At 39.9% G+C, this 15,291-nt stretch overlaps 1 protein-coding gene across 1 annotated transcript in view; it reads left to right on the forward strand.

The window, feature by feature from the left end:
• CNGB1 (cyclic nucleotide gated channel subunit beta 1) overlaps nt 1-15,291 on the forward strand; it is a 1,326,699-nt gene that overhangs the window by 1,251,122 nt on the left and 60,286 nt on the right. The window contains exon 40 of the mRNA XM_086945539.1: nt 1,499-1,645. Coding sequence (XP_086801665.1) covers nt 1,499-1,645 — 147 coding nt within the window. The remainder of the gene's footprint in view (nt 1-1,498; nt 1,646-15,291) is intronic.

Here is a 15,291-nt window from a genome sequence, read left to right on the forward strand (position 1 = left end):
TTAATAATGACAATCTGTATTTCTAGCTATTCTGCAATGGTTTAATAATGACAATCTGTAATTAGAGCTGTCCTGCCATGGTTTTTTAATGACGCTCTGTAATTAGAGCTGTCCTGCCATGGTTTTTTAATGACGCTCTGTAATTAGAGCTGTTCTGCCATGGTTTTTTAATGACGCTCTGTAATTAGAGCTATCTTGCCATGGTTAAATAACGACAATCTGTAACTAGAGTTATCCAGCAATAGTTTTATTAATGACAATCTGTAATTAGAGCTATTCTGCGATGGTTTAATACGACAAATCTGTAATTAGAGCTATCCTGCAATGGTTTAATAATGACAATCCGTAGTTAGAGATGTCCTGCCATGGTTTATTAATGACATTCTGTAAATAGAGCTATTCTAAAATGATTTAATTTTGACAATCTATAGTTAGAGCTATACTGCCATGGTTTATTAATGACAACCATGAAACGCCCATTGTGATAGAGAATATGGCAGAAGTCCCTTAGGGAATGCAAGGAAAAAGTGTGGATGCTTCTCTGCTATGGAGGGCAAGAGATAGCCCAGGGCATCTTTCCTAAAAGTTTGAAATTAACACTTCCTCCTTTCACAGTGGAGGCCTAGAATTGACAGTGCGCTCAATCCTGATTTGAAAGTAAGCGAAGTAGGCGCACTCTTCCGCCGAATGAAGGAATCAGGGTAGGTGACGGTTGGCAGTTACACCGGTCTGGTTCATTTATCACCTGCCGTAAATCTGAACTAGGGCTGGTTATGGTTGATTATGTGTCCTCAAATAGTTGACCTTCAGTATCTCCATGCCAAAGCTTTTCTGTAGAGTGAACCTTGAGGCCAAGGTCTTGTGGAAATAGTGGAACAGTAGGTACTAAACAAAACACTACTAGTGATGGCAAAATATCCATATATAGAGACCAGTAAAGCTGTAATAACAAGCTAGTGGATTTCCCAGCCAGTACAACCAGTCCACAAGCACTCATAGCTTTGCTGGGCTCGATGATGATCAGCAACGAGCTGGCATGCAATCTAGCATCCAATGTGCTTCCTGGCTTGGTATAGCTGTCCAAATGTCCAACATCCTTTGACCCTGCGCTGCTTAAAGTAGTACTTGAAATAGATAGTGCAATATTGTATCCCCTCCACTGCCTGCTATGTTCAGATTATACCTCTCTTGCTTGTAAAAATGCATCATTTCACTTAATGAGTTTACTAGCAAAAATCAAGTATGCACTGCAGTTACATACTTTCACCTAAATACATTGTATGGCTACATGTAAAAATCAAGGTGTGAAATAATCAAAACTCAAGATCACCAACTGAAACTGGTTGTGTTCATAAATGAAAATAGACCCAATTAAACAAAATGCATGTTACACACAATTCCTGTTGTGCACTGTGCTCCTGTATCCCTGTTACACTGGCAGTGTCTCGTACACTCTCCAAGCACCCTGTGTCTCATGTGCTTTTTTCACTTTGGTTAGTTTGCTTGCCGTAGGAGGTGGAAACCGACGCACTGCCAATGTTGTCGCCCACGGATTTACCAACCTTTTCATCCTGGATAAGAAGGACCTGAGTGAAATCCTGATCCATTACCCGGAGTCGCAGAAAGTACTGCGCAGGAAGGCCAAGTAAGTACATGGTTAACAGTCTATACCATGAGGTTTATGGTTTGTGTCCTGCATTCTGTGTGTCCTGCAAAATTACTTCCTAGTGGACTGATTCTGTCCATCGTTTGTGAACCAAAAGTGCTAAAACAACCTGAAGCAAATCTTAACCAAATCTGGTAATTCAAAAACCCTGCTTGGACCTTGATCATATGGGAGTCAGTAAAGGGAAAGGGATTTACCATACCTGTTAAATACTTTTAATGTCACTGTTGAAGTCAGGCATAGCATGCTAGATTGGTATTTAGCCCCAGCGATTCTGCTCTTGAGGCTCAAACATACTACCGGCTGAAAATTGTGATTGGCAAGTAGCCGACGTACTCTAACCCACGGACGCCCTCCAGGTTTCATTCCCCGGCGCCATAAATTACCTGCATGGGTAACCGAACAACATCGACATGGGTTTCTGAATAAATCTAACCATTTTAGCTCGAACATTGCACTTCCCCACCCCATGGACTGTTCTCTTCCCGCGCTTGCTATTCAGGAAGCGTATTTTCAGGCTTGCTAAACTTTCTTGCCCTGATGATGATCCATGTATCTAGTTATGGATCGAAACGTCGTCGACTCGCTGAACAGCATACACGTTAAACTCATTTGTTAAAGCAAGTGCATTACTGTTTACTTCTAAAAGCTTGCCCATATTATGCGTATTGGCAAAAAGCTTTCCTTTTTGTTTTGCCTGAAAAATGTGTGTTTATTTGTAATTGTTTTTGTGTTTGTTCTTGAAGGATACAGGACTGTGTCCCACTCGTTTACTTTCTGTTTTACCACAACCAATCACCATGATTCATTAAATCTAATGTCCGGCTGGACATCTTAAACTCAATATAGGACTGATTCTGGTCTATATTTACTGTTTCTGAATTTGAATGTTTGAAGGACCATTTGTTTTTCACAACAGATTGGTATTTAGAGCAGCAAATACAAAATGTTGCCCTTTATTTCCTTGCATTTATCCCGCAGTAAATTTTAATATATTTGGCTTGCCTTAGTCTGTAAGAGGAAAATTAATTTCCGGAGATGTAGTAAATACCAAGTGGAGGACAAGTCTCTATATTTGTAAACCATTAATGCTCACTAGTGTATGAGCAGTGCCTTTTGATGCCTGAAGGGCGCCTTCAATTCTAGTAGTGACAGAAGCCGTACAAATTCACTCTTTGTAGAGGTCCATCAGCCTGGAGCAGGTGGAAAACACTGGTGTTCCATATCTTTTTTTATTTTATTTTATTTATAACTCCACAACAGCAAATATCACATCACATGCCAGTAGGAGAGAAACAACAGTACACAGAAAAACAACACTTGAATGTAAATAATTCAAGATTCAAAATACTCACAAAAAGATCCCCAAATACTGAGACCAGTCTGGCGTTTTTTAAACCCTTTAACAGCAAATAGACTCCATTCTAACTTATATAAATTGTACATTTTGGCCCGCCATAACTCGAATGCTGGGAGATCTTTATGAAGCCACTACAAATATCAATTGTCGTGCTTATGTAATACAATCGAATGAATATTAGTAGGCAACATACCTAGTAGCATAATTACGGGAGTTATTGTCAGCCGAACATTCATAACTAAAGACATAAATTTCTCTATATCGGAAATAAATCTAAATAATTTACCACAACTAAAAAAGATATGTAGACTATCTGCATTATCTTCCCCACATCGGAAACACTCTCCATCGAACCCAGCTCCCCATTTGGACATTCGAGCAGGGGTGTAATATAAATCAAACATTGTTTTAAAGAATTGTAATTTCAAATTAGCTGACATTAAAATCTCCCTAGAGCTCGTAATGATCTTCTCAACAGAGACATTTTGTTCTCCCAGTGTCATAGACCATTTGATATTACATTTATCAAGGTCATCTGGTCTATATGACAATAATAACTAGTATAACGCACCAATTTTCTCCTGTCGTCTAACCCTCTCTATAAGAGAATGGGGTGCTGAATTAACTTTTGTCCGAACTAAAAAATCCCTGATCTGTAAAAATGTAAAAAACTGCAATTTGGACAAATCATATTGCGTTACTAAATCGTCAAAAGATTTACACACCCCGCCAGAAGAAAAAAATCCCCTAATTTAATAATACCTTACTTTCTCCAGCTGTAAACTATATTATCCCCGAATTAAGAGGGTAAGATCTTTACAGCAATCAAAGGCGTATAGTATGATATTTTCCCCACTGAGTCAAGATTTTTTAATTTTTTTCCATACTTTATAAGTACTATGCAAAACTTTAAACCGTGTATGTTTAAAATAGCTCCCATCAACTTCTCTAAATAGGCACTGTCTAGCGATTGGGCCCATGAGTATTTCAAAAGTCGTTGGAGCCATAGCTCTAGTCATAGACCCCTCACCCGTTAATAAAACCCTAATTTTTAGCAAAAAAAATGTATAAAAATATAAAGAAAAGTCAGGTATGGCTAACCCCTCTTCTTGATGCGTCATAAATCTATTGAAGATGTTGTAACCTGGCGCTTGTCAGTTCCAAAGGCACTGAACAAAATAAATATAAAACCTTAGGTAACATATTTATTTTTATGATGTTGCTGTGTCCAATTAGCATGAAATGTAAGCGCCCCCATTTAGCTAATTATTTTCTAACACTCTGAGGTGATGGATGTAAATTGGAATTCACTGTTACAGACATAGAAGATCATATTTGAATACCTAGATAAGTCACCTCCTTTACGACTCTATCATCTGTCCATTCAATATTATCTGAGCACAGAATTTGTGTTTTTGCCACATTGAGTTTGTACCCAAAAATTTGTCCAAACACTGTCGCTAATCGTTCTATCTCTGCTATTGCTAAAGAGGGATCCACAGTAGTCACGGCTATGTCATCCTTATAAGCGAAGACAGAAAATTGGTAGTCCTGTACCACAAATAGAGGTATGCGGGAGTTATGAGCTAATTGTTCAACAAAAGGATTAATGTAAATGGCAAATAAAAGGGGAGAACAAGGACAACCTTGCCTAGTACCCTTAGTAATAGGCACCGCATCAGATAATAAACCCAGGGCAGAGATTTTAGCAGTGAGGGTTATATAAAGTGCCTGAAAAGCCGTAATAAATCGGTTACCAAAACCACTTCGATACATCAATTGCCAAAGATAGTCCCACTCCACACGATCGAACGCTTTCTCCGCGTCTAATAGAATCAAGCCTAAATCCCTCTTTTCAGTGCATGCAATATCAAATAATGTTATAACTTTATTCACATAAGTAACAGTTCCTCGCTGTGGTATAAAACCATGTTGGTTTAGAGAAACTAATGAGGTAATTACTTTGGATAGCTGATTTGCCAAAATCTTAGAATAAATCTTACTATCGTAATTTAGTAACGAAATTGGACGATATGATCCCACCAAGTCTGATGCTTTACCCTTTTTGCAGAAAACCACAATGGTGGCTTCTGCCCAAGATTTGGGCGGGTGACCTAGTTGTGCTGCACGAAAGACATTCAGTATCTCATCCTTTATTTGATGGAAAAAAAGCCTCTAAACATCCGCAGGAATCCTATCAGGTCCTTCCGCTAATCGATGTATCAAGTTGCTCCGCAACCAAAGGGTCTAACTGCACGAGTCCCTCCTGTAAAAATGCGCTCTCTTTCCCCACCCATTCCTCCCTGCTGCGTATAAAGGTCGGTGTAAGACTGATCCCGCTCTGATCCTTCAACGATTGAATAATTTGGGACGAAGTCGCAAAGCCAAAAGTCTGCCAATAGTTTCCCTATATTCGTGATTTTGCTGTTTAAATATTAATATTTTCTAGCATTCTCCACATTCCAAAACCCTAAAATATTTGCCCGATATTTAGCAACTATGTTTTCTAATCCAGAACAATCATTCTCATGCGTAGCAATCCCTGCAGTTAAGGCACCTTCCGCCTCTCTCAAGACCTCATAATGCCGATATAATTCCAATTTAAGTTTCTTTTGTTGGTGCAAACCAAAACGAAACACTTCTCCCCGAAAACAGGCCTTAAAAGTGTTCCAGATAATAGTAATATGAGCCGACATGTTGTTATTTATAAAAAAATCCTTCATCCAACGATTCATATATTCTTTACATTCTTCATTTAAACAGTGCCTCTTCCTCCTAGATATGCCTAATTCTAAAACAATAGGAGCATGATGTGAAGAAATCCTCGGATACAGTTGAATAAAAGTGTCCGATAACAAGGAAATAGAAGCAAAAAAATTATCCAATCTGACTAACTTTTATGAGGGTAGGAGTAAAACGTAAAATACAAATCAGATGTATTTAACTTGCCCCAAACATCCACTAAACCATGATCGCACATTAAATTATAAAGTGCTTTAAAAACTCTTGGTCGACCTATGTATTTCTGGGGGCCATCATGTAATGCTTGATTAGTCAAATTAATGTTGATGCCCCCACAGATTACCAAAGGTTGTATCCCACAAGGCCAATTCCATATTTAATTCAACTAGAATTTCTGAGTCGTCGAGGTTGGACCCATACATAGTACAGAGTGTAATCTTGCATCCCCCAAGCCCACATTCAGTTATAACCCACCGCCCATGTTTATCAGCTAAAGTACGTCCAATAGTGAGTATATTTGATTTAGTTAAAATAGCAACACCATGGATCATACCAGTTTGTTGAGAAGCTGATATTAATGAAAATCCCAGGTCTTTCTAAATATTATGTTTGGCCCAGTGTATATGGGTCTCCTGAATTCAGACTAGATCTGGCTGAATATGTCATAATTCCGCAGCCACCCTCTGTCGCTTTGGCCAATTATTAAGACCGGAAACATTTAATGAGCAAATGTGTAACCCTTTATGTAGCATTGTGATAATGTAACCACCCTTCCGAAACACCCTATCCTGACCCTAGAGAAAATGGCCCAGTGTAGACACACTTAAACAACTTATCACATATGTCTAAACTTTAACACCAAAAGATTTTCTTTATTTTTTCCTTAACATTTAAACAATTGCTCGCTGCTGTGAATTTTTTTCCCCTTTTACCCCACCTAAATGCTACCCTAGCCCCCCTACCCCTCCCTTCCCTAGTATACCCCATCCACCCCCCATCCTCATCCCTTCCCCCCCTTTAACGAGGCTTTAGGACACATAGTCCTGTGGATGCAAGCTCACCAAAAACCCCATGCCTTCCTCTGTAGAGCCTTATTACATAGAAAATCATGAAATCAAAAGGAGTGGAAAGGAAAACACATATATGCCATTACAGATAACCAACAAAAATCATCCTGAGTAAACCTGGCTATGCTAAATAGAACTTAGAAATACTTTGGCGGGGGCAATACTAGTAAAAAAACTAGTACGCTCATGAAATACAACTTTTAACTTAGCAGGAAACATTAAATACACTTGAGCCCCTTTAGACTGCAATTCTGGAATCAATTGATGGAATTGCAAACGGAGCTCGACAGACCGTTGACACAGATCTGGACGCACAAAGAACTCAACATCACCCCTGCTTCTTTTCTTATCGGGCCTTGCTAGTGTGAACACTTCTTCTCGTGCCAAGAAATTATTGAAAAATACCAAAAAAGCCCTAGGTTTAGAATCCTGGCCAGGCCTCAAACGAATATTGAATGGAAACTATGAGCACGTTCAATTTCTCGATCCCAGACCCACCGGGTCAAATCGGGAAAGCTTTTTTAAACAAATCAACAATAAACCCCCTTGGATCTTGCCCCTCCTTCCCCTCAGGAATCTGAAGGACCCTCAAATTATTACTACGTGCCCGATTTTCAATATCAGTTAATTTCCATAAAGTGTCTTCCTTGGTAGCCAAAATCAGTTCAGTAGCAGTTTTATGTTGAGCAAGTTCAACTTCTATGGTGGATATCCGGGCTTCTGCCTCATCAAATCTGGACACAAAGTCAGCATGCGATTTAACCAATCGTCTAACTAAATTCTGTAGTTTGCGGCAAGAATTTTGGACTCTTTGGCTCTCCTTTCGCGTTTCATCCCGATGAGACATAATAGATTGATAAATCATTGATAAAGAGATTTCCTCCCCCTCCGCTACCCCTTGACCCCCCTAAAGCAAAGATTTTGTCAAAGAGTCTTTGGTAGCATGTAGATCTAATTTCCTCACGGTTTTGGGGTGTCCAGCCTCTTGCTCTTCAGATTCTTCCAGAAGCAAACTACTATGGTCACTAACATCCGCCATAGTAAACTGAGCAGAATATTGCAATGACAGATCCTCACAGGACGACATAGATTGCTCCGAGAGGGAAAAAAATTGCCTGAGTCTACTTCAGGGCTAGGCGCGCCATGCCTTTAAACCTCCCAGGTGGGACCTCTGTGAATAATCCTTTCACCAGCCACCGCCAAGTTTCTGTCAGCACCTAGAGAGAGTCCTGCATATTCCCCAGCATTGTCGCCCAGACCACCTTCCAAGACATTAGTTGCAGAAGTCAAAGACAAATCCAAATGATCCATATTAACAATATTATCCATAGCTGTATTAGCTGTGTTGGCAACATTAGCTAAATCACCCAGAGTCACAGCACTAGCTTTGCAGGGCGCCCCCTCATCACTAGTTACAGTCTCTCCGCCCTCCGTTGCTGGTTCGGCTGTTTTATCTTTCCTTTCATCTTTGTCTTTAAAAGCATAGAAAAGAGCAGGTATTTTTTTCTCGCCCTGATTACCCTTTACTCTTGTCACTGCAGAAACAGACTCCGCTGGCTTGTTTGAGACAGAATTACTATTCTGAGCATTTTTCCCTCTCACCTGTGGAGCCACTACAAGCTTTCTGCCGACTCTGCAACTCCCTCCTCCTGACCGCGGGGCTTACCGCGGGAACCCTTCGGCGGCATTGTAGGAAGCAATCTAAACTTCCCAACAAAATTAGGCAGCGGCTCCCAGGTGCGCCGTATGCCTTCCAGAAGTGACGCCCACCAGCCTGCACCGGCTCCGCAACCGCCCTGCGGCCGAAGACAGCAACAGCAGGAGATCCAGCATTGGCGTCCGTACAGAAACGAGCGCTCCGGGACCATACCAAGGGACTGACAGAACAAGAAAACACCGGACAAAACTGGGCCAGGATAATTTCCACTTTTAGAAAACAGCAACTGCACAGAGGTCGATTCTCCTCTTCATACAAAGGCTCTCCACACAGGGTCCAGCAGGAGAGGTCCATATCATTGAGTTTTGTCATCCATCTTGCGATTGGTAGCTCTAGAAGGGTATTCCTCTCACCACTTATTAGTAATGCATATGATAAGCATTTTGAAAAGTTTTTATTTCTAGAACCACCAAATATTTTTTTCAAAAATTGCTTGAAGTTGTTAAAGAAACGTAAATGTCACTTCTATCTCTGGTGCCGTGGAAATATTCTTAACATGACTGGCTGACATGTTTTCCCTTGAAATTCATCAAGTGAACCTTCTCTTCACTCCTATGACCAGCCGGGTTTGTTACAAAGCTGATGGGGAGCCCTGATCTCCTAAAACAATTGAAAGACACGATGATGTTGCCCTGCACCGGTCACTCTTTATGTATTTTTTTTATACTTCTTAATGGAAAATCTTAATTGAAGCACTGCATACAGAGGATCTTTTTTGCCAGCATTGCACACATTTAGAAGATTCATCAGAGCACTGGGTGTCCTTGTATTCCAGTAGTTGCTGATTTAATGCATCTTTTCAGTAAAAGATTAGTTTGAAAACATAGAGAAAGAAGACACAACCCTTTTAAAAACCCTTGGGTGAGCCCTAAGAAATGTATGGGCATAGATTGATACCACACCTTGTTAGGTCTCAGCCACAGGCAATTTTTGCTGTCTGTTGACTGTATCAGCTGTTTCCATTTGGTGTAATTGTAAATATATTTATTGTTCAATTAATAAAAATTGTTACAGTCGTTAACATTTAAAAGCAGCTGAATTCTTAAAACAGAGACTTTTGACATTTTGAACAGATACATTATAGATATTATAATAATATAAAGATAACATGCCGTACAGGACCATGAAACTCACATTTTCCAGTTTCCAGTCGGATGTTCTCACCATCACTGGCTGGTGTGTGCCAGTCACCCCAAGGGCTGTCAGTCCCTTGCTAAGGATAATTGCTGTCCTCTCCATCTATTAGCGTGTACTGAGCCATGGCGCCCTAACTTTCCCACAGAGTCTACAATCTAGTAACACACACCCTGAGCATCGTGCACACTGGTGTCAGCGGATCCTCATGCGAGGGGTCGCCTCTCCTTAAAGTCTCTTCTCTTCTGCAGAGGCACGTCTCATAATGATGACTTATTTCTACTAAAGGAAAATGAGTTGTAGGTGGCTGCCAAAAAGCCTATTACTCCTATGTAGCATTAAAAAGTAGGCAACTGATTTGTGCATCATTTGTCTCAACTGCTCCTTGTTTACAGGGACCCGCAGTGTATTATAATCACTACTGGTTTGAAATGGGTCTTTTTTTATTTCCATGACTCTTAATTATTTCTTCCATCTAGTGCTTTTCAATGAGAATAAGGGGCCTATTCACAAACATAATCATAATCAATAGTCATTCTACACATGTAAATTTACACTTACACTTGTCTAGTAAATGTACTGGTTTTAGCTTTTCACCATGTCCGATTCTCAATTTATATTAAAATATAGACTTCCATTTCTCCACCCCTACAACAGCTTTAGATCCAAATTTATGAGTGTAGAATTACTACTAGTAACTTCTTACATGTAGATGGAGTTTTCCACCACCAGTGTGTGGATCTTCCTATGGTAAAATATAGGAAAGATTTAAAAAATGTATTAAAAAAATATATTTAAAATATTTTCATGTTAAATAGTCAATTAAATTATTGTTTATATTTCTTTTACATGTGGAACAAAATTAAAAGACGCTACAACACTATTAATGTAATTTTTAATAAAGTATGTAAATAACTTAAATAAATTACATTAACAATATTTGGAAAGGTTTGATTTAAAAAATGCCACCTAAAATAAAATGTTTATTGTGATTTATTATGTATTAAAAGTTTTAAAAACTTAGGCACAGAATGAATTTAAATTAATTCAAATAGTTGCATTTATTTTTATCTTAGCATTAAAACACATTTATACATATATTTTACAAAGTCGAAATATATTAATTTATTTAAACATTATTTCCTATGGGACTCTATCTTTACTCCATGCCTTCATTATTTTCTATGCAAGAGTGTTACAATACTAGGGGTTGGCCATGTAAGGTGCTCGACTTACTCCAGGTCTGGGCTTGATTACACTTACTACTGTCGCTGGGTCCTTTTTGGCTGTAATAACTTTAGACGTACAATTCATGACAAGCAATAGGCTTATTCTTTTGTGGGTGCATGTCTATTCCTCCCTAAACCCACACGTAGCCCTTCCTAAACCCCTCGATACTGTTCTTTAAACCCCTCCCATTTAGTAGTAGATATTACCCATTTTCCAGTCACTCCCCCGGTCCCTCCCACATTTACTACTAAGGGCCTAATTAAGATGTCGGGTGGACTTAGGTCTACCCGGCATCGTTTCAGTCCTGGGACCAAACAACCAACCTCCTGTCGGCGGTCCTGACCGGCCAATTAGGATGTGACCAAACACTGTTCAGTTACACTCCTGTTCATTACAATGACAGCATGCATTCAAACCGGAATGCATGCTCTCATTGTAAAACTGCGAGGTGCAGTTCATCCCTGCACCCTGTGGCAGTCATCTTAAGGTGCCTGTCACAGGTTTCAGGGATCAACAGGGGGGCGCCATAGGTACCTCTCGGCCTCCAATTGGAGGCTATGCACCCATGGATGCCCACCTGGGGGCCCCAAAAGTCGACTTCCTACAGCCTTTCCGTGTCGGAAAGGCCGCCACAGAAAGGCTGTAGGAATCAGATATTGTAATCCCTCAGGCGGAAGGAGCTGCCTTTGGTATTACTGAAGTCATTCTGACAGGCAGACGGGCTCTCCGAGCCCGTTGGAAGCCAGTCTTAATGACCATAGGATTTCTTTCAGACTAATACTATCCTAATGGGTCGGTTGGAAAGGAATCTGGCGACCTGATTATGATGTGGTAGGAATGCCTCTGACCGACGGTTCAAGCCGTATCCTACTGCATCATAATCGGCCCCATTGTAGTAAATGTACATGTGTAAGGATTTCCCTATAGAAAACACAGGAGCAGTGGAGATGTCTTACTGTAGGTTTGTGAATTACATTTTGTAGTAAGTAAATAATACTATTTTAAGTACTACAAGATGCAGTTTGTGAATCAGGCCCTTATTTGGATGATGTGGTTATTGGAGGATAATCTTTCAAAAAGTAGCAGCTCCTCCGCTATGGCGAATGAGCTTTGCCCCATTTGATGGCTCTGATGAAGACCCGCGTTGATGCCTAACCTGAGCATGTGAAATAATTGGGTCAAAACATCAACAATCTTTTCTGGTGCTACATATTATGATCTAGCATACTCCATAACATACTAATAAGGACATAGACTTGAATACCTTTTAACATATTTCAGGACACCACCATTGCAGAAATCTCAGTGTTTGTACTGTTATGTAACACATGTAACATCTTGTATATTTAAATGTTTACATGTGTGACACCATGCACCAATTGTATATTACATACTGAATGTTTGTTCACTCACTGTATATATGTAATCAATGTTTTTTAGGCTACTGTCTGCACCTATGGTATATGAATTGTAATATACCTTAGTAATTTTCTTCAACTACTTCTGGTGTCAATGATTTATTACATGGATCCATTTTTTTTATACATTTACATGTAAATAAAAAGCTGAATGGGTGGCTTGCCTGAGTTTAATCAGTAACTAATTCATTTAGCATCTTAGACCCTACAGACCCAATTGTTGCCTATATAGATTGACTTCCCAGGTTCTGCGGGATACTGGGTTACCCCATTCCCTGTAACGCCAGTGACTATCCAGTAGTTTTTTGTAATAATCTGTGTCGCAGATATTCTAAGTTTTTAGGAGCCCATAGTAGTAACCCTGAACGGCTGAAGGGTCTCTAAACAGGTAAATAATAGTTCTGAGCTGTGACAAAAAAATGGGTCAATTGAAAGAGGCCCTGGTGAGTACAGGGAGAGTACAGTGTCAATCGTTAGCAGTTGAGCTGGTTCACAATTGCTAGGTTTTATTCACTCTAACGTTTGCATAAATCATTTTTTTTCTTTTATTGTTCGCTCATGTGCTTTTTTTGCTTTTTCATTTCTAAGTGTATTTAAAGATGGCTACTGAATGCTTGCACATCTGCTGCAGCCATCTTCGCATGCAGTTTTGGTTTATTTTAATATATGCAACTTCAAGATGGCCTCGCGCACGCATCTGTGGCTCTATCTAGGATAGCAAAAGTCATTTTGCAAATCCAATAGGTTTCACAGCAGACACAGGTTTGCCAAAGCTTGTTTACCTACGTTGTTAGGAACAACATTGCCTCCCAGCTGATGAGCCAGGTCAAAATGGGAAAACTGCATTTCATGACGACTAATCTTCAGGAATTCAGTCAGGTGGAAGCACTGAGTCGCTCTCAGCATTTGTAAGCCCATTCTTGCTGAACAGTCACGGCAGCCAGTCAGCCAGTCTTGACGTTACAAGACCTTCTTACCAGATTTCAGGACAGTCGACCAGGATGTGCAACTGCATTGAACTGGTTTTTGAAATGGCTTATCCTGGTTTCTTCCCATTGTGGAAGACATCTTTTCTTTGAGGAATATACAACATGTTACAGAAGATAACTCTAGACTCCAGCATTGCTTAATTTGTACGTGAATAAGTGCCTGGACCCACATTTTTCTCAGAAGTCCATTTGCACCGTTGTTCAATATCAGGATTGCCAAATACCATTGATGTATTTCACCTCATGCCACTTTCTCCCGCCAGCTCACTCTCCCTCCCTCTTTATCTCACTCTTGTCTTTTCTTTTTAATCCCTGCTTTCTCTCTTGTTTTCTGTTGTTCTATTTCTCCATCTTTCTCTTCCGCCTCCTTTCCTGCTTAGCTACCTTTCTCTCCCTTATTGTAGGGCAAAGAATAAGATGAGGATTGAAAATAAGTTCTGGTCCACAAAAAAAGAGTGCTGGTGAGCCCCATTTTACTTATATATTTGCGACGATTAGTGAATATCTTGAAAATATTTAGGATCACTTGATAGCATTAATGAATCAGTTTAAAGAAGGCTCTCGACAATGTAAAAAATGTAACAAAATGTCTGAGCCAATAATGACCAAGGATAAAGGACCATTGGCTCTGCCAAAAAGCAGTGTTTAAATTGCTGCCCTGCACCGTACTTTATGGAGCGAGAACCGCCATGAGCATGGGTGTAATACTATTTATTTCTAAATAGAGGTGGGCGAGCTGCTGAAACTCGAGCCTGTATCCTGGCTCTGGCTCATCTCCAGGTCCCATTGAAACCTCTAGGCCTTAACAAGCAGAGCTTCCATATATTGCTTCTGCATGCCACCCTCTCTCTACATGCATGCACAAAAAGGCAAAAAGACAGCATTTTTAACATTTGAGGGGAAAACAACAGACACAAATAGATACCCAGTTAGTGGTGGATTTGTACGAATTGAAACTAAAAAAAAACCTAGATTAATCGTGGTTTCCCCTTTAACCAAATTGTGTTACCTTAAGCAAATATTGTATTTGACTGATTCTCCTTTTTCTTCACTATTGCAGATGAAAGCACCTTCAAGTACGTGAGTTCAGCATACTAGCTGTACAAAGACTCATTTGATTCAATAGGCTATAATTAGGCTTTCCTGTATTCAGTTTCTATTTTTGGTAGATTCTGGTGGGGTTTTTTCAGTGTTTTCAAGTGATTTCAATATGTCAAAAAAACAGTGGTTTTCCGGTGTTTATTGAACATTTTGCTTTTATTATTGCTTGCTTTCTGCCCGGTACATAGACAGGTATATAGACAGTGCATGGTATATAGACAGTGTAAGTCTAGTGTAAATGAGGTCCAGATAGATTTTTGCAAATTAAACTTATTTTAGTACACCACACATTACTTCTTCAGTGAGTCTTTGGTCATGCGCTAGTCTTTCCTTCCCATGTAAACTTCTGTGAAAAGGCCATCTCAACATTGGCACTTGAGATGGGCAACGCCAAAACAGCCAGTACACAATTTGTTAACTCTGGCCATTGACATAGCTTTCCATGCCAAAACTGGTTCACTTTGACACTGCGAATCTCAGGGCAGGTTCTGCAACATTTGCGCTGATCTAGGTGCTTATGCCCTCAGAGTTATTAATGCGGTCAAAAATGAAACAGCACTTTTGAATCTACGTAGGAAATTCCCCTTTACGGAAGAGATCTAGAACAGAGTACCACAGTGAGGTTTCATTGACTTCAAATGCCATTGGTGGTGAAGGGACATTTCTGTGCATCATTGCAAGCCATTCTTTATACATTCTAAAGTAAAAAGTTCCTGAATTGCTCTTCACTATTGCTTTGCTTTCCAAGTGGCAAGCACTCTAACATGTAACATGTTGCAGTGCCAAAGTCAATAAAGGTGTCGCCCAGCCTACTCTCAAAGAAATGTTTCACATCTACACCAAATATGCTGAACACTTGGCAGACTC

Source organism: Lissotriton vulgaris, chromosome 12 (genome assembly GCF_964263255.1).
Source record: "Lissotriton vulgaris chromosome 12, aLisVul1.2, whole genome shotgun sequence".
Classification (NCBI taxonomy): Eukaryota; Metazoa; Chordata; class Amphibia; order Caudata; family Salamandridae; genus Lissotriton; species Lissotriton vulgaris.